At 32.8% G+C, this 24,773-nt stretch overlaps 4 protein-coding genes and 1 long non-coding RNA gene across 6 annotated transcripts; 2 read left to right on the top strand and 3 right to left on the bottom strand.

Annotated features, from left to right (window-relative positions):
* Nucleotides 1-1,985: 1,985 nt before the first annotated feature.
* LOC111007542 (fasciclin-like arabinogalactan protein 7) lies at nt 1,986-3,696 on the bottom strand. Of its 2 annotated transcripts, none has more exons than XM_022279943.2 (2): nt 3,538-3,696; nt 1,986-2,943 (listed from the first exon to the last, which is right to left on the bottom strand). In XM_022279943.2, exon 2 carries the CDS (start codon nt 2,928-2,930, stop codon nt 2,163-2,165), a length of 768 nt encoding a protein of 255 aa, XP_022135635.1. In that variant the 5' UTR covers nt 2,931-2,943; nt 3,538-3,696; the 3' UTR covers nt 1,986-2,162. The 2 variants fall into 2 exon arrangements, with proteins under 2 accessions (XP_022135635.1, XP_022135636.1); XM_022279944.2 differs by lacking the exon at nt 3,538-3,696 and adding an exon at nt 3,305-3,498.
* A 1,200-nt stretch (nt 3,697-4,896) lies between these two features.
* LOC148211632 (uncharacterized) lies at nt 4,897-5,506 on the top strand. Its single transcript, XR_015790498.1, has 2 exons — nt 4,897-5,228; nt 5,309-5,506. It is a non-coding gene; the product is annotated as an uncharacterized LOC148211632 (long non-coding RNA).
* A 4,152-nt stretch (nt 5,507-9,658) lies between these two features.
* Nucleotides 9,659-11,889, bottom strand: LOC111007742 (rho GDP-dissociation inhibitor 1-like). The gene is given in 7 exon segments (XM_088122502.1): nt 9,659-9,998; nt 10,898-10,987; nt 10,989-11,023; nt 11,113-11,229; nt 11,232-11,330; nt 11,537-11,608; nt 11,838-11,889. Coding segments are annotated over 7 exon segments (543 nt in total). The 3' UTR covers nt 9,659-9,920.
* Nucleotides 11,890-14,637: 2,748 nt separating this feature from the next.
* LOC111007988 (uncharacterized) lies at nt 14,638-15,517 on the top strand. The gene is made up of 2 exons (XM_022280549.2): nt 14,638-14,712; nt 14,911-15,517. Exons 1-2 carry the CDS (start codon nt 14,698-14,700, stop codon nt 15,277-15,279), a joined length of 384 nt encoding a protein of 127 aa, XP_022136241.2. The 5' UTR covers nt 14,638-14,697; the 3' UTR covers nt 15,280-15,517.
* Nucleotides 15,518-16,427: 910 nt separating this feature from the next.
* On the bottom strand, nt 16,428-22,854 carry LOC111007724 (clathrin adaptor complexes medium subunit family protein). Its single transcript, XM_022280191.2, has 12 exons — nt 22,671-22,854; nt 20,699-20,769; nt 20,246-20,285; nt 19,735-19,958; nt 18,939-19,181; nt 18,640-18,817; nt 18,128-18,432; nt 17,522-17,717; nt 17,295-17,448; nt 17,011-17,073; nt 16,831-16,927; nt 16,428-16,720 (listed from the first exon to the last, which is right to left on the bottom strand). The coding sequence occupies exons 2-12, from the start codon at nt 20,699-20,701 to the stop codon at nt 16,631-16,633; spliced, it is 1,593 nt and encodes a 530-aa protein (XP_022135883.1). The 5' UTR covers nt 20,702-20,769; nt 22,671-22,854; the 3' UTR covers nt 16,428-16,630.
* Between the last annotated feature and the right edge of the window lie 1,919 nt (nt 22,855-24,773).

Here is a 24,773-nt window from a genome sequence, read left to right on the forward strand (position 1 = left end):
GAAGGACAAAATCGAAACTACATTTAAATCTTAAGGACAAAAATGACAATTTATTAAATTCTAATACCAAATAAAAGTTTAGTCCAAACCCCATCAAACATTTTATCGTAACGATCATCTTGCAATGCAAATTATGAATTTTTAATAAATATAATTTTTTGAAGAAATTATTTCACAATATTTTGATAACTGTTTCCTTGTTGATTACTAAAACTTGGTAAATCAGAAATTGCATCCACCAAATAAATTGCATTGGATGATTTCTTAATCACCCATTTAATTCACAATTTATAAGCATAAGTTTATCGGATTAAATTTTTGTATTTTTCTTTTATTTATTTATTTATTATTATTATTTTTTTTTAATAGCACTTTCATTACAAATCAACCATGTGGGCAAGTTTATTAGACTTAGCAAATGACACTAGATAAGAATGGTAGTGAGAAATCTAGAAAACTGTACGTGGAAAAACTACTTCATAACTTTGGCCACCATACCGTGGCCTAACTTTCATGCTTCGATTTACATGCACGAAAAAAATTCTTTCGAAACAAACAAAAGAGAGCTCTAATGTTTTCTATAATTGTTACTGTCTCATTCGACATCTCTAACTCTTCATTTAGGATTTCCACTATTCGGAAACTATTTGATTCAACCGAAATTTGTCGAATGCCCAAATGACTTGTTAATCGGATTTTTTTCTTTATCGCAAGACATTCAATAATCAACAGTTGATGGAGATTAAATAAGCCCAAATCATTCTAACTTTCAAATCGTCGTGTTAATAATCTTAGAATCACCTCGATTTCTATCCATTTACTTCATTTTTTGGATGCATCAGTCATATTCATCTTTACCCAATTCTCCTAGAAACTCGAAAATTATCTTCCTTAAAAGGAGTCTTAATACGAGGTTTGAGCACCTCTTCCAAGTACGACGAAATATATTCACATTATATAAGCATTGGATTTCAGATATTTGATTTTCGTACCTACTATATTTCAATCATTAATTCTACTATAGGGCCCAACTAACGACTTAAACTCATGTATTATGTGAGAATAGCATATTTGTGTAATATGTAGTAGAATAAGGTTTGAATATGGATTGTCATAGGTACTTTAACCACTTGAGTTAATACTCGAATTGAGAAACAAATATATAGATCCACCATAGAAATCTCATGTTACACAGACCTAATTCTCGTGAATCAAACTTTCGGTAAAATGTTTCACATCAACACCTACTTAATTTGTTCTCTCTTTTATTAAGCAATTCATTTTAGTAAAAAAAAATTCCTCATATTCTTTCAGCATGTCTCACAATCCCTACTTAATTTTTAATTACCTAACTCTTCATTTTATTTTCCATGTTCTTTTTAGAGAAAAAAACAATAATTTATTAAGGAAAATTATACTAAATATGTATTTATATAAAAAAAAAAGTAAATTATTATGGTCCATTTTACCCCTTTCATTTTATTTTGCTCTTTTAACATTTTGTTTCATTCTTTTTGTTGGCGAGTTTCCAATCCCTTCGTGATTTCACATTTCTATGTTAAAAGCGACTAGAAGCTATATATGGGTGGAATGGTTAAAGTGCTCAACTCATAATTGACAAATTCATAGGTTCAATTCCTATTGGATGCCAGGTAATGGGACCCTCCAATAAGTCAGATTAATGTCAATCGTCATTAATTACAACTCTAGAATCTTGAAATGTCCCAAGGTTTCAGGCTCGAGTGAGTTCACGCCATTGGTGCTAGAAATAGGAGAATCGATTTTCCTACCTATCAAAATCCATCAATCAAGCGAGTGACCCTCCTAGAGAATATTGGGGTAGGATTTTGATATCCAGGTAACAAAAAAGAAATTTGAACCTCTAATTTTTTTTTTTAATCAAATACAAGAACTGGTATATTTGAAGGTAAGCTGTGGAAGTGCTTCACATTATGAGATTGTTGGTATATTGAAACATTGAACTGTTAAGATAAAATTCCTTCGCCATCATAATTTATAGACCAAAGAGTAGGAATTCTCATGCACAAATCCAACAACATATATGTTCACAAAAAAATGGAGCTTCACATCAAAAACAGAACAAAATGCCAATATAGTTTTCTTAAATGTAACAAATGGGTGGCAGGGATTTCTGATCACAATCAAAACAAAAATCCAGCTGATATTGCCAAAACAATGTGAATCAAAACCCCCCAACTGATGATCTTATGGGAAGATGATGGCTTTGGTCCCGAAGATGGAGCAACCTTTCCCTCGTGATCAGCCGAAGGCGCATCTGCAGGGGGAGTGACGTCGGGGGCCGGTGCTGGAGCCGGGGTCGGTGGGATATCGGTTCCGAAGATCGCCTCAGGCAGCAGAATTTTGTCGACTTGGTAAACTGCAACAGGGTCACTTGAATGCACACTGCTACTCACCTTTGTGTTGGTCCAACCTGAGCCGATGTGAATGGTCCCTGAAACGTCTGTGAAGTTCAAACTGTATTGTCCACCAGCGAATGTTGCAATAGGATTCTGCAGGCTGAGGTTCCTGAATTCAGCAAGGGAATAGTAATGTGGCAAGCCATGAAACAGGATGAGAGACTTGAGCTGATCCTCGGTGAGATTCGAGAGAGACGGTTTCTTTTGTGCCGAGAAGGCGCTATCTTTCGGGACAAAGATGGTCACTCCTTCTTCTGTGTTATTGGCTTGGTTTTGGAAGGTGTCAATCACTTTGGTGGACTGGAGGTAGCTGAGGAAGGTGTGAAATGGACCAGCAACAGTGAGCAGATCTGTGAGGTTGACAAAATCCGGGGCAGGCGCCGGTGCAGGAGTCGGGCTGAGTGAGGGGGGGCTGGCTGTTTGGGCATCTGCAGCTGAAGAGCTCAGAAGCAACAATGCACTACAAACAGTGAAAATCATGGAAAATTCCATTTTCCACAATTTCCTGCAGAGAAAAAATCTGCCCAGCATCAGATCTTAGCCATCTTAACGAGTTATAAATTACACTGTGAACAGATATGCTTCACAAAGTTCACAGCGACATTTTCACAAACACTCAAAATACACTTGTACAAGTTTCAACAAAACGTATAGCCTAAGCGCATACAATTCACGAAATTGACCAAATCTCGTCCAGAAACTCTGTAATTCAAGTATCAGTTCCCAAATGCCAGATCTCACCAGCTCACTAACCAACTAAAACAGAGCAAAAATTTGCAGCAAAAGGAACAAGAAACATCATAATCAAAGATCTAGCAGAGCAAATCAAACAGTAAAACTTGAAACAGAAAAATTCAAAGACATACAAACAGCATCAAGTCCCCCCTTCAGCTACACACATTCTTCAAAATGAGAACTTCCCCACCCCACCAAACCCAATTCAACAAATGCCATGAGAAGAAAACAAAAACTAAGAAAGACCCAGATCTAGATCAGCATAGTAGAAATGATAGCAGCCATAACTAAGAAAACCCATAAAGAAGAAAAAAAAAAGGCACAGAGACAAGACAATGAGAGGGGAAGAATGAGGGACACTGACCAGCCAGCCAAGAGAGAAGCTCTGACAGAGAAATAATTGGGAGAGATGAGTAATAGAAATAAAGATTGGAAATTTGGAGCAAGTATTTAAAGAAATGGAGGAGAAAAGGCAAATGGGGGTGGTTTGAAGGAAGGTAATTGGGTCTCATAAACAAGTGAAGAAGATGGGATCTTAATTCCATACACATAAAAAAAGCATACTTTATTGGGAAGGCTTTTTCTTAAGAAGTGGGGCATGTAGGGTAGGCTTTCTTAATCACATTTGAACTAATTTTTTTTTCTTTTTTTCTTTTTTTCCCTTTTTCCTTCCACAACACCAACCTTGCACTCTACCCCATCACTCCATTATTTCCCTCATTTTTTTCCCTTTCTCTTCCAAATTTTGGTGTACAATATGTTTTTTATTTCCTTTAATGTAAAATAAAGTATGTTTGTTACTTGTTACATCGATTTGTGTCATCGGTAAACACTAACAAAAAAAAATTTAACGCAACAAGTTATTTCTTGAATATTATAAATGATTTGTGTGATATAACATTTGTTTTAAAACGCAAGAAAAAAGAAAAATGGTTAGAGTTTAATTGATATTGTATTTTGCTTATTTTTTACTGAACGTGAATGACATTTGTATATACCAATTTAACTTAAAATGTAGCATGTCATACATACAATTCTTTAGAATTTTATTAGTATGACTCCCTTGTAAATCTTTTAGTCAAAGTTTATAATTATTCTTAAAAAGAAATTCGATGTTATTTATTTATTATTATTATTTTTGGTGTATGAAGTGTGGGTTTTCATTTGAATATTATTTAAAGGAGGTGAAGATAGGGAGTTAATGCTTTGATAAATTTATTCACGAATGACTCGTGCCCTCCCTTGTGGTAAATATATATATATATATATATATATTGGAAAAGTGTGGTAAAAATATAATAAAAAAAAGACCAACGAGATTTTAATCAAAATATCGCTAGAGGATAAATTGGAGAGGTTGTAGCGCGGGCCCACCATGGGAATTTGGTCCGACCGGTAATCGGGTGTCGGGTTTGGTGCTCCGCCTCGGAGGCCCGCCCCGCCGCCAACTATGTCTCTCTCAATGGTTGTAAACTTGTAATAACAAAAAAAAAAAAAAAAAAAACATGGCCGCCGCCGCCGCCGTCTACGGTGGCGCCGATCTGGACAGCCATTCAATGGTGAAGCTCCACCCATTGTATTTTTGGAGAAATTATTTGAAAGATTGGGATAATGTGGTTTTTTTTTTCCTTTTTTGGGGATCCATAAAGAGAAATAATATATATGTGTGTATTATATTTTAAAAACAAACTTCATTATAATTCATTGGGGCTACAGAGTTTTGACGGTCATAATGACTAATCCAATTTAGAAAATTTGACCACCACAAGAATGCATTATCCAAATTAAAAGCTTCCCTAGTAAGAGAATGAGCAACACTATTTGACTCTCTAAAAATATGAGAGAATGAAATCACTTCAAACTACTCAACCGAAATTTTGATATCCTCAACCCAAGTTGCAGCATCATCTTGCGAATCAGAAGACCGATGAATCAGGCTGATAGCTTCCAAAGAATCGGATTCAACACCTACTTTAACCGGCCCTAATCGCAATACTAATTTCATCCTCCCACGCGGATGGCAAGAAGTTATGCCAACAGAGGATTCGTTGCAGTGTGAGTGTTCTCCATAGCCACGTGAAGAGCTCGTCTATTATCCTGTATCATAATTTCAATTCTCAATCTTCAATTTTCAGAGGCAACATCCGAATTGATTTTCACCATGTCCATCGGAGGAGGCATCCACCCACACATTTGAGATTCCTTATCAGATATCCCACCCCAAGAATGCTTGATCCACTAGGTAAATTCTTCCATGTATTCACTAATCCAAACCACTTTTGATAGAATTGTGTATTTGTAATTACCTAATATGACGTGTGATTTTGAATGAATTTCATTGCTTTTTATTACATGAAAGAAAATTATCTCAAATAATGTTTTTACCTAAAAGGAAAAAAAACTTAACCAAAACAACTGAACTTTTCAAAACATTTATAGAATTTAAAAGTAAATTACTTTTTTATTGACTTTTTCGTACTATATAAAATATAAATTTTCGTTAATGAATTAGCATTAAAAGCCTTTATTAATAAAACTTTTATTTTATAAACATCCCAACAAAGAAATTTAATTATATCCATTTCAAAATTTTCTCGTTCCAAACAAGATATATAAAAATAAATAAACATGAAATCACATGATTTCTTACACCTCCTTGATTCCAAATAAAAATGTTGATCAACAATAGTTATGTTGGTAGAAAACTTTATAACATTGAATTTATGAAAGAAAATGTAAAGTTTATATATTACAAAGGGTTACGTTACTCCATTGGGTGACGATGATATTAAATAAATTTATTTATTTATTTTTTAGATGAGTTATTTAGTAGAAAGAAAATCTCAACAACCACACCGACGGTGGCAGCCACCTCATATGCCTAATTATTTGGAGAAGTGTGATAATCAAATTTTGTGTTGTTTATTGAATCTAATTTGCCAGCTAAATTTGGGTTTGGAAGGAAGTTGTGACCCATTAACCCACCGTTTCATCATTGATTTACAGCTACATTATATTCCATATTAATTCATCATGTTATAAATAATAATAGCATGCAATCATTCATCGATTTGATCATAAATCTTATGCGTCTATGTCAATTAATCCGTTAAACGTAAGTTATAGTCAATCTAAACGTGGTTCAATTGGTAACTAAAGTAAATATCATCTTGACCAAAAGGTTAGCTAGGGATTCGAAGCATTGTCCTTCTTGATTTTATCGAAATTGTTCGATAAAAAACAATACATCTCTCACAACACTCGAAGATAGAATCGTGCAAGAAAGTAGTTAGAACTTTGAAGTTTTTGTCCATACAAGATTTGAGTTAATTCAAATGTAACTCAATTCTCAAAGATCGCGTACCTTTCCCTCCTCACTTACAGGTATTTATAGTGTAATATAATAACTGTTGGCGTAAGGAATTCAAATTTATGTTTATCTCTGAGATTCCGGACAAATTGTATGCGTTAAGGGGGAATTCAGCTATGTGGTTATTCATTCGAACGTTGGAATCAAGTTCAGTTGTGAACCATCAATTTCAGCAATTTTATGCCTTTTGTGAGAACGGTATACTAATATAAATTTTATCACTTATTGGTCTATTTTTGTCATTTATGAAAGCTCAAGGGTTTTAAAATTGAGAGTTTAGAGTGCAATTGCAACAACTATCATACTTCAAAGATGATTTGTGTCATTTACCCTAAAATTTTATATTAATTTTCGGGTTTAAATACTATTTCGATCTCTGTACTCTTAACTTTGGTGCATTTTAGTCTCTATACTCTCAAAGCGTTTGTTTTGATCTCTATACATTGAAAAGTTGCCATTTTGGGGTCTCTATTTTGTAAATTTTTAACACAAATTTTCAAACACAATATAAACAATTGGATACAAAATTATGACTATATTTAGAAATATTTAGCAAGTAAAATGTCATAGCATGATGGAAGAAAATGAGATAAAAATAAAATTGAATGACCAACAATACAAAATGAATATTTTGAAAGGAGGGAGACTAAAACAAGCAAAAGTTAAAACTACACATGGACTAAATAAACGTTTTAGAAATAAAAAGAACAAAAATAAACCAATAAGAAAAGTGGATGAACCAAAACCATATTTAAAACCTAATTTGCGTACTAATTTAACACTAATATATTTGATAACCGTATTTAAAACCTAATTTGTATACTAATTTAAAATTAATATTTTGATTTTATTAAATTGGAGTCGCTGTGGCCCAATATGTTTGGAAACATGAATGGATAATATTGTGTCCGTGGTCAATATAAACATAACTCAGCGGTAATTGATACATACTTCTTTTTTTGAGATTGGAGATTCAAACCTCGTATAATATTGGGATTTGTGTTAAAGACCGTTGGTATAATTCCAGAGAATTAAAGTGACATATTGTATATAGGTGGCATTTTTAATTGTTAGGTAAAAGTTAACAAATAACTTTTTTTTTCCATAAATTTTCAAAATTGTATTTTTTTTAAAAAAAAAATGGGGATAACTAGTGGATGACACAACTGGATAGGTTAAATTTGTAATTTAACTAAAAAAATTAGTCTATAAATTTTCAAAATGTTAATTTTTTTTTTGTCGCCTATACGATAAAAACAATCATTTTAGTCATTGTCGTTATTCTACTCAACTTTTATCCTCACTTAATACTTACCTCGATCAATCTATGACTTCAATGTAGTCTTGCATTATCACATTAATATACATATTTTCAAAGCAACGTCATTCATCTCAAAATTCGAGTAGAATGAAGGTACGTGAAAATAATCTATTGGAATGAGGGTCAAATATTTTTTTTTCTTTTTGATTTTTTTTAATAAGAAAAATAATTTTTTTAGAAAAATGTCTAGAAGTCTTGTCACATGTGGGGGAAATGTCAAGAACCAAAAAAAAATTAAAAAAAAAATTGCTGCATTTTAATCACATGTGACCATCTTCATTCATGCTTTTAATTTGCCTTATTAACAACTCTCTATTTGTTTTATTTTATTATACATTTGACACAAACAACTGTAAAATAAAAACATAATTTTTATTAACTCCCACAAAGAAAAACACACAAATTTAATAGTCTTTTCTTTCTTTCTTTCTTTCTTCTTAATTTCTTTAAAAAAGATTTGACTTTGAGATTGAATGGTATATTAAACTATAATACAAATTTCTAATAATTGAAAGTTTGATTTAGAACTCATAAAGTATAATATTACAAACAAAAATTTATCAATAAAAAATTATTTAAAAAATGGAAGTTGGGAGGTAAAAGGTAATTTTCTAATATTGGTGGGAATTGACTTCAGGCTGTATCTGTGGAAATTTCACTTAGGGTTCAAATCTGTCAGAAATAGTCAGAAACAACCTGTTTTCTTCTGTCCTTGCTCCACTTTTTTTTTCTTTCTTTTTTTTTAATAATAATTATTTAATCTTCGTTGAATTCTACTCAATGTTAATAAGGTATATATTCTCGACTAAAAGATTTAAAGTTCAAATCTTCATCCTACACATTGTTGAGCTGAAAAAAAAAACTTTGATATTCCCCACCTTGATTCACCATTGGTACGGTGGTGTAATTTTCCAGAAGGATTTTTTTAATTACGTAACATTTTTCTCAATTAGGATATGTTATTTTCACGCGATAGACTTATCAACATTTCCATCGATATTTTCTATTTCACGAGTTCGACGACAACAGAAGCAATAAATTAACATTTTTACAGTATGGTAAAGAAAATAGACAAAGATATAAAATATCAATAAATAGACATAACATCAATATATTTTCGTGTATTCATTGGTTTGACATTAACATGAGGGTAAATCGACATTTCTATAGTATTACAAAAAAATTGACAAAATATGAAAATATCAACAAAATATTTATATTAATCATTTTTTATAAAGGTTAATTTAAGTATTTTTTTACAAAATTTTTATTTTTATAATTTTTTCGGAAATATCCATCGACATCGATATTTTATCGATATTTCAATAAAATTAACATTTCAACATTTCCATTAATATCGACATTTAAAAATCTTACATAATATCAATATTAATTATTTTTAACTTACCTAGAAACGATGAAATTCATCTGTTAATTTAGATATTTTTTACAAATTTTTTTTTATTTTTGTAATCTTTCTAGATCGACTTCAACGTCTTATCAATATTTCCATCGAAGTTTCTATGAAATTAAAACCTCAACATTTGTATCGATATCAATATTCAAAACCTTGCATGAAACATTGACTATAAGCCATTAATTATAAGCCAATGTTATCGCTTGATATAAAATTTCTTTAACTTTGGAGACCAAAACTAACCCATATTTTTTTAAAGTCCCTCTAAACTTAATATTTACAAAAATTTCAAAACTCTAACATCCAAATACCCAATTCAAACCTATTTCCACCAACCAAGATTCAAAATATGGTGAAAGAAAACAGCAAAGAAAGGGGAAGGCCAAACACACCTTTTATTAAAGGGCTGCAAACACAGAATCTCTCTTTTTTTTCCCCTTCTTTTTTTGGTTCATTCATTCATCTTCTCCAACATCTCAATACACTGAAAACTTACATAAAAGTTTGGATATGTAGCATATAAACCTAGTAATTAACATATAATAATTGAGGCCTTAATTACATGTAATTAAAAATTGGCAGATGAGAGGAGATTGCTTAAGCCCAGCATAGCACTGCTCCTAATATCAATTCCTTGGCTTATGTTGCAGCCCAGTCCTTTCTGATATCAGATGTGTAGTTAATTTCCAAGTAACACTTGTTATCATCATTAAGAAACTGCAAACACACATACACAAGAAGGTTTACAGTTATTAGAGCAAAGATGTTTGATTTCTAAGCGATCGCGATCCAAATGGATGATATGAAGGACACGGAATCCTTCTTGTTTCTCATCAGAAAGTAAATGAAAATTTGTGTTTCTAACCCTTTATTGAGGCTGGAAAAAAAGTGGCTCTCATCAAGGATTTGGAGAGAGCGTTCCTTCTACTTTGAGTGTATAAATCGAGAAATTCATTTCTATGACAATCTTTAAGTCTAATGAAACCGTGCTCAAATCAGTTGAATAGATATTTATCTGATTTTGAGGAAAGTCATCATGTAATGAAAAGGGTATAAGTTATTTAGCAACAGTGGTAGTTTTGAGAAGTAAGTTTGTCAAAAGAACAGTCATATGGAAGGAAAAAAAAGGGACAACATTCAAAATAAAGTACACATTTTGAACATGGCCCATGTCCCTAAAGAAATAGTGGACAGCACAACAGGGATCAATTAATGGACTCGATGGGCCACATGATTTGAACAGCATGAAGACTTGGAAATAATGAAAAAACTTCTTTAATTATGAGAATGGTAAAAGGGTTCTGTGTTCTCAAGCATTGTAGCTACTATTATTGCAGAGAAGTCAAAAAAGGAAACTCAATGAATGCTTAGTTGCATGCTAAAGAAGATGATGAAATTGATGCCAAACAGGGGTTTTGCTTGTAATCCATCTCGTCGGGTTTGATATCGGAAATCGATTATCGACTTCTAATTTGAAGGTCTAGATAAAATTTTTTAACTCACTTTTGACTAAGCAGTCATGCTGAGGCCGTGGTGATATGATCTTGCTGACCGTGGTGAATGAATGCTTAGGTTGTGCTCTAGATAGTTAAACGAGTTTAAAAAAACAAACTGACCTTAGATCTTGCTGAATATGATCCACGAGCGAACATGCCGGAGGGCGTGGTGTCCTCAGGCATTATATGAGTGTAGGCCTCTAGCTGGGGGACTGAAAGTTCCAAGCATCTCTTTGGAGGTGTCAACTGAAACATAGAAGTAATTGAAGTCGTCATCAGTTCATCGAAACTCGATACTTTTAGGAATGAAAAGGTAGATTAAGACAGAAACAAACCTTTGACACCAGTTTTCCAAACAGTGTTGGTGTACTTGAGGCCAACAACAATGTTGTTAGTCACTTGGAAGGAGAATTTCAGGTTGTAACAGCTGCCTTCCTTCAGGGTAACCACAACCCTTTCGGATTACCGTCGTCGGGAATTGGAAGAACCAAGTCCGGTCTCTCTTGGGACACTAATGACAAACTAAGAATCTTCACATCTGGCTCAACAGTTTCTACAGAAAAAACACAAACAAGAAACCAGAGTATATGAAACACAACCAAAACATAATTTAGTATAACAATTTTCCCAAGGGGAAAAATATGGCTGCAGATACCTCAAGATAACTTCATAGAAGCATTTTCAGAACAATGCTAGAAACTAGATCACAAAAAGATATGCAGTCAACAAACAAAACCAAGAAGAATTCTAATCAACTACCTGCAGAATTTTCTAAATCCACAGCCCCAAGAAGCTGCTCTTTCCACCTCCTCAGACTCTCATCATCTTGAACTTATAAAGAGCAGAACAGAACAGAAAAGAAACAAAGCTTTATATACTATTACTAACAAACACAAGAAAATTGATCACACCAATATAATTTTGAATGTGAGAAGATAGGAACAAGATTATCCTTATCCTTCTCGAGCTCTTCTTTCAATGACCCAATTCGGTACTTCATTCATCATCCGTCTCCTCATCCGCTGTATTAACAAAAGTTTCACTCGTCTGTCTCCCAAACTTCGCCAACTCATTCTCACTTTCCTTGAAGCAGCCCCAACAGCCAAAGACATTTAAGGGTTACACCAAAACAAAGAAAAATCGACCACGCCCCATGAATCAGAACATAAGGAAGCTCTAAATTATCAACATTTCCGTAGTAAGAAACCCCAGAAGAGAATTTAGCTCTGGTTTCGGGTTTCGAAGACTGGAAAAAGAGGGAGAAAAAGTTGTGTGGTGATCCGAAATCGGCAAACGGGAGCATAAAGAAACGAAGGATTGATTGATTGGATGAATTTTGATCGTTGGTACATGAAAAAGAAAGAAAGGAAAATTATGGGTTTGAAAAATTGAGAATTGCGGGGGCAATGAAGCTTAAAACACCATAATTGTTGTAAGATATGATGTTAATTAAAGCGTAAGAGTGTTCGAAGAGAAGTTGATATATGGGCCTGAAATTTGCAATCAAGCCCAAACTTCAACACAGGGAAACCCAATACATATATTGGCCCATAATTAGAAAAAGCCCATTAGTAGCTTGGAGTAGGAGAGACGAATGAATTTTGATTTTGGACACTCGATCAAGATTTTTCATTTTGATTTAATAAACAATTACAGCAAGTGATTAAGTTTGAGTGAGTTTCTTATGACTAATTCTAAAATGGGGAAAATTGTTCCTAACCGATTAAAAATAGTTTTTTCAAAATTTTCACGGTGTTTGTTTTATTGAATGACAAAGAGATTTTGAAAATTTCACTCAAAAGCATTTGAATTAGTTCGAGGTGAATAAGATAATACTACTCCCAAAAATATTTATAGAAGTGGTGAATAGGATAATTTCAAGAAAAAATTATCCAAAACTCACCTAAGTATTTGTATTCCACCTATGTGGATGGTACATTTAAAATTTTACCTATTACCTACAATGTAATATTCTTAAAAATTTTCAAAACAAAATCTTTTGAAAAAACAAAATGTGGTGAATAAAATATGTCAACCAATTATTGGTTGAGGAGATTCCACCTGTCCCAAGTCCTCATTACCACGGCACCCCAAATACTAAAATACTAATATATCTAATATGAAGTTGATATTAGGTACATCAATTATATTACTAATTAATAAATATTTCACCTTACATAACAAATATATACGAAGTATATCAATTATATATATTTCATATTAGGTATATGACTGGTTAATCTTCTCGAAGTAAAAAATTTTGGTTTAAGTAAAATTGTAGATTTTTTTTTATATACTCCGTTTTAGGCATGTTGTGATATATCTAAAATGAATGTATATCCATACGTTTTAATTTTTTTTTTCTCAGGGCTCAACTTTCTTTTTTATTTGTTTGTTTTTGTTTTTGCTTTATTTATACATGGTAAAAGTAGTTGCTATATTTATAATTATCTATTAATTTTTTCGCTATTTTTAACTAGGCTCTTTCTTTCTCTTTTCTAAAATAGCAACTCGAGTAATATAAAATATTAACTTTGATATATTTTAGATGGATGAAATTATAATTGTGACTTCTATAAAATATAGTACAATCAATATAGAAATGAAAGATTGAAGTTTTAATTTAGAAAAAGATGAAGCAATGAAAGATTGAAGTTCTTTCAATTTAGGAAGAAGAAGCAAGGCTTAGGTTTTTCTTATAAAATTACATTTATTAAAAAGTTCACTACATTTTTTATCACACGAGATTCAAAGAAATCTATGCTGCCAATTTGAATCTAACTCAATTGGTTAAGATATGGATTGCCAACTAAAAAATCGTGTGTTCCAATTTTTACCCTCCATATTTTGTTGTATTGAAAAAAGCTGACATAGGAAATCTTACTAATTGGGATCCACGATATTGTTTAATTAATTATGATTTTCGAATACTTTTTCTTTCATGTTTTAATTTTTCCATTTAAAAAAGGTAGTTTATTGAAAGTGCCCACATTTTCATATGTGGAAAGCCTAAATAACTCTAATTTGTTGCTTTATTTAATTCCATCCATTTTTCAAAAGCCTTATCTCTTTTCTATTTTATATGAACATTTTATATTTTCAACTCTAAAAAAGCCAACTTATTGGGTTGACAATAATGATAAAATTGATAATAATAATAATAACAGCCTTTTTTTTTTGTTAAAAATAATAATAGACTTAACATTTCAACTCTTGTGATAAAGACAATAATTTGTACATTAATAATGAAGAAGCTCACGAGTTGCATTCATGTTGAAATAGTAATTAAGTTCAAAAGCTTATATGGTAAATTGATAAACAGACTTAGTTATTTGCTAATTAAGATAAATAAAAGTTAAAAAAGCTAAAACCTGGAACATGAATTAATTATTAATTAGGGTTAGGGGTCGTAAATTCTCACCCCACATTTGTTGTAATAAAAAAAATATATTTAGATTAAAAAACCGACAGCTCAAAGCATGCTTTGAGCACACAAAAACCAAAGATGATGTAGAATGGGAATAAAGATCCCTACCAAATTTAATTTGAATGGATTTGAAAGATTTATGCACTAATACTTTATTAGTTAAATTACCTTTTCTCATAACTCATACCCCTATTAATCCCTCGGAGTTAAATGTTCAAACTTCGACGCTTTTAATTGGTTGTCAAAAGTCTATATATATATATATATAAATAAAAGTAGACACAACGTGGAGACAATATTCTAAATTTATAATTTAGCTTTCATAATATTTTAAACTTTTGAAATTTCAATCTCTATTTTAAATTTTAATTTTTATTATAAACTCTGCATTTGTCTCCCTCTATATAAGCCACTGGCCATCCTCCAGAAAATAATATTTTCTTTCTTCAGCACTTGCTCATTCTCCTCTCTCTCAAAGAAAGAAGGCGTTTTCATGGCCACCGCTGAGGTATCCTAAAAGTTTTTTTTAATATCTTTTTTGGAACGTAGAACGAAGATTCGAACTTCCAACCTTAACAAATTGACCTAAAAATAGTCGTTTATATATATATTTTGATAAGGGAAAAAGAGCAATATAGAAGAATGATAAGAGATATTTTTTCTCTTCGATAAATAGCTATAAAATTTTTAGTGATGATTTTTGTAGACTGTATCTTCCAACTCTGTTCTTTCGGGAGAAACATCTGATCTTAAAGGGACAGATACAAAAGAAGAAGTGGAGGAAAAAGCGGGGGACGCCGTACCAAAACCGGAAGAGGTAAGGCAGGAGGAAGAAGAGAGCGTTGAAGTTGTTGCTCCGAACGATGAAGAAGTTGAAGTTGCGGCCAAGGAGACTGAAGAGGAGGAAGTCGAGGAAGAAGAAGATGAGGTTGTGATCCTGTCGGAGGACGAGGCGGTGGAGGAATTAGTCGAAGAAGAGAATGGTGGCTCAGACGAGTCAGCGACAATGGAGATCGGAACTCCAGAGGTAGAGGCGGAGAAGGAAGAGGAAGCGCCAGCGAATACGGCGGAATAAAGAAAGAAGTGAGGATTGTGCATGTGCATGGGGTGCTGGCTGAGTTAAAGGGAAAATTTGTGATGAAATTTGTACGTGTTTTTATATTTTTGGCTTTTGAATAATTTTCATATTTTAATTAGGGGTTCTTTTAAGGGAAAACAGTGTATATGGAATGTGAATGAAACTCATTGTAAACCTTTCTCACGAAAAATTTTTATTACTACAGGAGTACCATATTCTATAGTATTTGAAATTTTCTCCTTTTCCACACGTTAGACAGATCCAATTTCAAATGGTTGAGTTTCATTGGGTACGGTTGAGTTTAAATAAATTGATTTGTGTATATGGGTTGTTGTTTGTGTTCAATATTTATATATACACTAGAGAAACAATGATGTTTGGTTCTTTAATTTTATCCTAAAGTATTTGAAAAAAAATTATAACTTTACTTTCACTTTCTGTGCTGGAAGTTTCTTTTAATCAAATCCTTATCATCACAATTAAAATTCACTGATTAAGAATGATGTAAAATACATTTTATAAACTTAATTAAAATCACCCCTATATTTTAAATTTAACGAGAGTTGGACATATTGACCCACAAAATCAAAATCTATTCAATTAACTTAAGGTACGTTTGGAAGGGATGGTAGAATGAATGATTTTTAAAAATGAAATTTAAGTATAATTAATTTTTCAAAATCACCCATACCTTAAAAATCAATTTAGATTTATTTTAAACTTTTTCAAAATCATTTTTTTTAATTTACCAAACATCGGGAAGTGATTTTGACAAACACACTTAAAAAGCACCAGAAATAGCCACTTTCTAAGCTTGTACCCTTTTTATAAAACCATGGTCTTCTTCTACCCCTTTTACAATCTAAATGACTGATTCAAATAATCTTATAGTTTTGTAAATCAACTTGAATATTAATATTATTAAAATCATAAATGAAATTCTGATCGCTATATATAAATAATATCACGAGAAAAAATAATTGAAAACAAAAACAATATGTAGTTAGTTCCAAAGATTTTAAGGATTTTTCGCTCTAATTTTCAAAATTACATGTAATCGAAACTTTTTTCAACAAAGACAACCTTAGTTTGCAAGAATACATATAACATAAATAGAAACATAAATATATATCAAAGAGATTGGATGAATGAAATATTGAGGAAGATATTGCAAAAGAATATCCAGTTCTAACATCCTATTACAAAAAACTGTATTAATCATGGCCGTTCTCAGTTTTGAATAAAATCCAAAACAATCTCAATATGGATAGTAAAACCAGCCCAAATCATTCAAAATTTTCGAGTCCAAAATGTCAGGAAAAAGGTAATAGAAAACACATCACCAAAATCACACAACTTGATAATTCTCTGTAATCAACTGTGTTCTCTGAGCATATTTGGGAGGAGCACTGCCCTTGAGAGGCAAAATGTTGACAACCTGCAACAATGGAGTTTACACATACCCATGCTTAGGAACCCAAGAAAAAGGATGCAAATGAGAGAAAAAGTCAGTCTAATAGTATACACAATAACAGAATAAGAGTAAACCTTTAAGTCGCTAAATGTGCTAGTTGCTGAGAATCGGACAGAAATGGGGAAAAATACTGATGAATCGGCTGGAGGAACGACGAACTCCATTGATCCACTGTCGAAAAGATAATAAACATAAGCATGCAATGATAAAAAGAGTAACAATGTTCAGCAGAGAGGATTTCAAGAACTACATACCTGCGGTTTGAATTATCAATGAGAACTATGGACCACTCCAAGACAGAATTTCTAGAATCATACCTGCCAGGTTGGGCACAAACAGATGTTAATCTATTGGAAAGGAAATGAGAAAAAGGAAGGGTTTTAAATTGCCATAAATTTTGTCTTTACATAAGCTTTTCACAATATGAACTAAAGTTAAGTTTTAAATTATAAATCAAAATGAAATTCTTAATGAACACCGAAAAGAACATTGAGAAATCAGTTAAATAAAAACTAACGGAGTAAAAATCAATCTATACCTCCATTCTCCATCAATCTGCCTCACACTAGGTGCCTCACGAAGAGCAGGAAGAGGCACTGAGATGACAACATTCCGCAGGTCAAACATTGATGAAGCTTCATATTCAATGCTGACATAAGTCTCATTTCCAGAAACAGAAGGCCAGCAGTTGACTGCAACAACAAAGGCCTGATAAATATAGATTTTAAAAAAATAAAAAATGGTATGTGAAAGACTCGGACTCACTTGTTAATGGAACCATTGATTCATCAGTACTTTGCATTCTCCACTTCAAGAGACCAACTCCAGCCTCACTACCTTGACCCGTAGGAAATGGCCTGTTGGGGTCCTTCAAGCCTAGAATATTTTCATTGGAAAATAACTCTTTGTTCATGTTAGGGTGAGTTTTGAAAAGGATGCCAGGGTTCCCACCGGTCTCAATCTGAAAACAAGGCATAAAGAACCAAGATAGCAAAACAAAGCACAAAACCAACTCAGCAAAACAAATCAAAAGAACATCATGAGAACAAAATTTGAGACAAAAAAAAGTGCAAGAGAGGCCGTTGAAAACATTATAGGACAAATTATGAGACAAAAAACTGTGCTATGTGCATAAGTCATAAATTATCAAATGATGAATCAATTTAGCTTCCTACACAAAGGAAAGTTTAGCGTGTACTCCAGAAATTGGTAACTTTTTTTTTTTTTTTGAGATAAGAAATTGGTAACTAGAAGTAGTGAAATAGTGGAAATTATCAGATATTTATTGGTGATACCAATCACCTACGGTCTAGGGAAGTTGTAATATCTGTAATACAGTATCCTTAAATTCCATAAAATGCGCCAAAGTACCTGAACTTGAATGTGTGCATCTTCTTGGTTAAGAATTTGAAGGGAAAGTGTTCCCTGAAGATCAAAGTTACTAACTCCACCATCTCGTTTCAGGGACACATTGAGTTTCTCCTCGACAGACAGAGTAACAGGATCAGTTGGGGGTGGGACAGCTGATCTAGATGGACCAACTTTTGGCTGTACATCTTCAACGATTACTTCACCTTCTGCTTTTAAAGATTCCAAGAATTGATTTGCCCTTTGGGATTTACCAAGCTGCATGCCAAGGCCTTTAGGAGGTGCAGTAGCAGATGAAGGTGGACGGCCTAATAATAGAATACAAAGTAGAATGGTAGTGTCAGCTTAATACATGACAATCCTCATTGGCCATAAAATATATCAATTGCTAAAAGATAATTAGGCACAGTATATAGTGTCGATGTGAGAACCAGTGACTGCCACAAATATGCGTGACAAACCAACAACTCATCATAGATAACATTCCAGAAACACACATTTAAACAAAGAGTAACCTTTAGGCTTGCTAGAAAAGGTCTCCACATCAGCACCCAATCCAAAACCAGAACTGCTACCAAAACCACCTCCACCTCCTGTTGATATGCCCATGTCACCGAGGCTATTCTCAATCTTTCCTGATCCCATGGACTGTAAAGACATAAAGCCTCCTTTATCACCCCTATTCTTTTCAATCTGCAATGTATATGACAAGAAAGAACAGTTATCAACTCTTTTTCTTCCTCGGAAAATGATTTTTTTCCTAAAAAAAATTTGTATTAGTTTTGAGAAAAGACTGATGGTACATAAAATATACCTTGCTTTTGTCAATCTCACTTGCTTTCCGCTTCATGACATCCTTAGTTTCATTGATCTTGCTCTGCAATACCAGTTTGTGCAACTTCTCTTCATGACTCTCCATCTCACAGTACTGCTTAACCTGTGCAACAGTCACGTTTTCCTTGTGCCCAAGAGAAATAACCTCATCGAAAGCAAAAATCAAATCAAAAGCTGTTTTGCAGATTCCTTCTTCATCCATAGAGAGTGAATATTCAGGTACCTGAAATTACTTAAGGACACCAGCATAATTCCATTCTAAGCATGTTTTACACAAACAGTTGTAAATAACTATCGTACTTGAAACTTTTCCAAGTGGTAGGGAACATGCTTTACTAAATAGATAAAGGAACTCTGCATATCCTTCCATATCACATGAATATGCAAACAAAACTCACATATACACATGTACGTGGGTACGACTATGATCAAGGAAATATTCTTGTAAAAACAATTCTTCAAGATGACTTCTTAAGTCAGAAAATACTTGATTTTGTTTCATATAATATGAACTAAATAAAATTTTATTTTCTTTCTGGAGTGCACCTCAAGTATTCATCAAAGACAATTTAATAAACGTCCACTTTGTTTCAGCATATGAAAACTTGGCTAGTTGCCTTGAAATTAACTAATTCAAAGTTGAAGATCTCCGGAAGGCTTATGGAACAAAAGAGGTTAAAGTAGAATCAAGATTGGAAGCCAACAGACCCAAATTCAACACAAGATCATCTTAAAGTGCACCAGAAACAGCTATAGGCCATCTCAAAAAAGGATACAAGCTTAGAAAGTAGCCTTAAAGTGTCCAAATCTTCAAGGATGTTGCTCTGTTTATTCGTTACAAGAAGCAAGTATAAAGCTTCTATTGGCTGGTAAACATAACGAACATTTTCTGTTTCCACGTATGTATGCTGCTTTCCAGTTCCAACCAACTTTGGAAAAGCAGCAAGAAGGCCCTCAATTCTGATTCGAGACATATCAACGAACTGTCTAGAAACAAGAACTGCAAAAACAATACCTCAAAAAAATGGTTAGTAGCAAAGAAAATTACATCAAAACAAAAGACAGCCTTGTAAGTAGTGATTAAAATTGATCATATACTTGCAAAGAAAAATTACAGGAGAAAGGGCGTGTGTTTGGTTTGCATGCATGTGAGGGAGAGAGAGGATAATAAGTATGAAGTGGAAAAAATAAACTATGAAAACCGTCATTACGGAGGAGAAATTTCAAATATTATTAACCAGTGGGGGACTTGAAGATGCTATATAATGGGTGAAGAAAATATCTCACCTTTTCCAGACTTGCTAACAATCGAAGCAGCAAGAACAACCTATGCAACATATAAATGGTTAGTCAAAAGAAATAAGGGGGAAGAAGAAAAGATAAAGTAATGAAAATCCCACTTGAAAGTAAAAGTATGCAACTAGAAAAAGTAAAAACAAGAAACATTGCAATCAAATACATAATAAAATCCAGCTATGTAACAAGCTTGAAAGAAAAATCACTAATGATCTTTATGAGAAAGATGCCCATGCTAGAAATCACTAAAGTAAATTAAGGGTGGATATCAAATTCAGTGATACCCCATTATAAATTATATAAGTATCCTGATCCATTAATCTCAAACTCTAGCAAAATCTTCTGGAAAAAAAAGCACATATTATAAGATAATTTCATATAAATTTCCATAAGAATGTGGATAAGGAGAGACAACAAATAGATTGATAACAAAAATATCTTTACCATTTTTTATGATATGAGAATGCAAACCAACAATCACTGACTTCAGACAGGAGAGAGTTCGTCTTCCGCACCTAGAAATTAAATTTTGTCAGTCAAAAACTATTTAGAAAAAATAAGAAGAAAAGAAATTACCTAAAAAGTTCAATTGTCAATGTTTGGAATAATTAAAGTCAACGAAATACGAAATCATAGATCACCTTAACTAAAGTACATTACAAAGTTTATTTACTGCATTCTTTGTCCTAAATCTTTATCCATTCCCATAATATCTATTAAACTTCACTTAGAACTCTATTACTACGAAAGAGAAAGACTTTAGACCGAAGAACTATTTGAGATCAGGCCGAAACTCTTTGACCTCTTAGGTGTTCAGAACATGCTGAAGTTTGATGGGCTGATTAAATTCCTTCAGAATTGAGTTTTTCCGACTAACTTGGAGCCAGTAAATAGAACAATTTTGAATAGCTACACAATCTAACTTGGGCTCTCTATCTCTCTCTACATTGACTCATAACTGTTGAATATACAAAGTCATAGAGCTCTTTTCTCGATTATATGGTTACATACTTCATTAGGAGAGTTACTTGGAGATTTATTTTTCTTATGTAAGACAGACTGATTGTTGAAAGTTTTGATTATTCATTGCCTTTTTTGTTCCGTCAGTTAGCTGGGTCTATTATATTAAGTTTTCTTTTTCTATTTTAGGATGAGAACAAGGGGTGTATAGTATATGAAATCTGCAACTTCTTTACCACTGCTTGGATGTTTACTACTCCGGTACACCCTTTAGTTAAGTATATTGTAATGCAGACCGAGGCTTCAGCTTTGTATTTTATTCTAGTTTTTAACACTTCTTAGGAAGTACTCTGGGATGATATATAAAGTTGTTAAAAGTTAAGTTCCAAACAATTCAAAACAGACTAATTTGACTAATTTAACATCTGAATTTGGCAATTGGAGTTATGCTGGTTGCCCACTTTTTGAGTTTTCAAGGTAAGAATAACCTAAATGCCAATACTAATTGATCACTGATTGATTCTTTTTTACCAGAGTCAGCAAATGCCAATACTGTATTGATCAGTTCTTCCTGATGGAAAAAGTCGTATTGGTTATGTATTTCTCCAACCCAAAGGCGCAGGAGCAGTTCTTCCTGATGAACACATAGCTCTGGCCATTGCCTTCAATGGTGACATCTTCTGGCAACACGTCGAACATACTCTGGATCCCAGAGAGGGTCTGAATAGGCTGGGGCTTGAAGGCCAAAAACGAGGTGCATAAGCGAGTTGTATCCGTACAAGTTAAGGGCTTGGGATAAGAGGAACGGAGAGAATGATCATAATCTCTATACAGGGCGAGTTGTATAATCTCTATACAAGACGAGTTGTATGTGAAAGAAAGGCGAAGAGCCGGAAGTTGAATGAATGAACAAACGGAGATTTGAACGAAACAGGAAGATTTGGGGCTCAAAAAGATGGCAAATGAGCAGAGCTTGGAGATGGGAAATGGACAAAAATGAAAACCCCAGCTAAAATTGGGAGAAGTTTAATGGTGGGGAAGGGAGAATAAATGAGCACTAAACTCAGAGCTAAGGTGGTCTGAAGGACAGAAGAAGGAGGAAATGATAAACCAGCAAACAGAGCATTTGTTTTTGGGTACAAAAGAATCAGTGATCATTCTGACTCTGGTAAACCCTCTTACAGCAAATGCCAAATTCAGAATTTTCTGGTAAAAGATTCAGCGATAAATCAGTGGTCAATCAGTACTCAGCAAATGCCAATACTCAGATCTGACTATTAAGAAATTTCTGAAGAGACTCAAGCAACAATTTCACCATCTCTAAACATAAAAATATCTAACAATTCCAGGAACCACACCCCATATCCACGCCAATTTCGATCTCCACAGTCCGCACAGCATCGAAAACAAGATGAACAAAAATGTCAAATTAAAGAGAAGAGGGAAAGAAGATTACCTGAAAGCAGAGCAAGAGGAAGAGAGTGATGAAATCGTGAGCGACGGGCGGCGAAATCACGAGAGAGATGAGATCGAGATTGAGGAATGAGAGTGATGAATTTGGAGATCAAATCGTGACAGATGCGAGCGGTGAGATCCAGAACTGAGGGACGAGAGCGAGGGACTATGGCGTTCCGTCTATTTTACTCGAGTTTAGGACTAAATTTTATTTTATTATTATTATTTTTTTTTTTTACATATCTCCTTGTATTTTTTAATTTTCTTTTTAGTTTTAAATATTATTACATATCTTATTTTATTTATATTTATTATTTTTTAGTACATGTGAGGGTGTGAGATCGAACTCACACCCTCTTGGTTGGAGATCTATGCAAATCACCGTGAAACTATGCTCACTTTAACTATTTATATTTATTTTCCAAATCAGCAAACAAACAAGATGCATATTATTGAATAGTGGATCAAACTAAACTCAACCATCAAGTTTTTTAGTCAAAGAAAACATAGCTCAACGATAATTGGTATATATCTTCGATCGATGATCGTTTTGAAAACTATTTTTCATATTTTTCCTATTTAGATTACGAGATTTAAGTTTTTTATTAACACCAAAATTACTCGTATTTATTGCATTTATATTTAATAAAATTTGTGTTTTATTTAAATATTTAAAATTTATTTTTTAATTGAATATTTCCAAATTTGAATTTCTCCTATTAAATATGAAATATTTAGAGTTTCAAACACTAATTTCTGCGTGGCCGACTCATTTATTTCCATAATTTTCTCTCTTCAATGACATTCTATAAATCATTCCATTTTTACGACAATAACAAATTTCCCATATTTTTGTCTAATTAAAATAGACACTAAAATTCTTTAATTTTTTTGGTGGAATTTTCGGACGTATATCGTTTTTATTCTTTTTAGTTTTTTCTGATGTCTTTTTTTCAATGGATGATAAATACATACTTTCTAAAAGCTTATATAATATATACCTTTTATTAATTTATACTAAATTATTAGATTATATAATATATTCTACAATTCTTATATAACATATTTTTCTTTTTAATCTTCAGTACAATAAACATATACTCCTGACTATATACGAAATTAGAGGTTATATAATATATATTTTTGTCTAACTTACAATATGATAATGATATACCTCAATAGGTTATATAATATATACTAGTATATACAATTTTATCTCGTTTGTGACAAATCTATTTTCTTCTTTGAAAAATTAAAAAAAAAATCTAGACACCTTATCATTCTCTTCCTTTGACCAAGCCGCAGCCCCCTATTCCAACCACCACACAACCTCCCTCGCCGAAGATGACTCTCCAGCGATTGCATCATCCTAGCATTTATCCGTGATGGATCATGGGTCGCTCGTTCGTGGGTGTTGTGCCGTAGATCTTGTCGTGCGCTGTTGCACTACAGATTTGGATGTGGAGGTAGCTGCAAATCCAGTCAGGGTTGTGGGTGTTGTGCCGCCATGGAGGTAGTCGTAGATTTGGTCGGATTCGTGTGTGTTGCACCGCCATAGGTGTTGTGCCACTATGGAGGTAGTCACAAATTTGGTCAAATTCGTGGGTGTTGCGCTATGTTTGTTCTTGTTGGAGGAGGGAGGAAGGGGCGGGAAAACAAAGAGGGAGGGAGATTGATTTTTGAGAGAGAAAGAAATTTGAAATTGAAAATCCCTAAATTAAATATTTTTCCATATTTGATTTTTTTCCTTTAATTGTTGATTAAATATATATATTTAAGAGTGTAAATTTGTAAAATTCTAGAGGGGTTGCATCTTATACAAAATTATTTTAAGGCAAAAATGTAAAATCTTAAATATGAACCCATTATGTAAGTTGAATATTCATATAGTTTAGTAATGTACTTATTCCTGTGTAAAAAGCTACAAGCACAAATTAACTCTAATAGCTTAGTAATTGTTAATAGTTAGTAGTTAATTAATTAAATGATTAATAGTTAATAGTTAATTAATTAAATGATTAATCAAATCACATTTAGACGCCTCACGCCTTTAAATATCTCATGATGTTTGTCTTCCGAGTTAGTGTTAATAGAGAGTCTGTCT

Source organism: Momordica charantia (assembly GCF_013281855.1).
Source record: "Momordica charantia cultivar OHB3-1 chromosome 4 unlocalized genomic scaffold, Mcharantia_2.0 BLBB01000004.1, whole genome shotgun sequence".
NCBI lineage: Eukaryota > Viridiplantae > Streptophyta > Magnoliopsida > Cucurbitales > Cucurbitaceae > Momordica > Momordica charantia.

Coding starts and splice junctions, on each gene's coding strand:
- LOC111007542 (XM_022279943.2), bottom strand. CDS start 2,930: ATGGAATTTTCCATGATTTTCACTGTTTGTAGTGCATTGTTGCTTCTG.
- LOC111007724 (XM_022280191.2), bottom strand. Junction 18,818..18,938: donor GTGAGATTGACAAAAGCAAG/GTATATTTTATG, acceptor TATACATTGCAG/ATTGAAAAGAATAGGGGTGA. Junction 17,074..17,294: donor CAGATTGATGGAGAATGGAG/GTATAGATTGAT, acceptor CCAACCTGGCAG/GTATGATTCTAGAAATTCTG.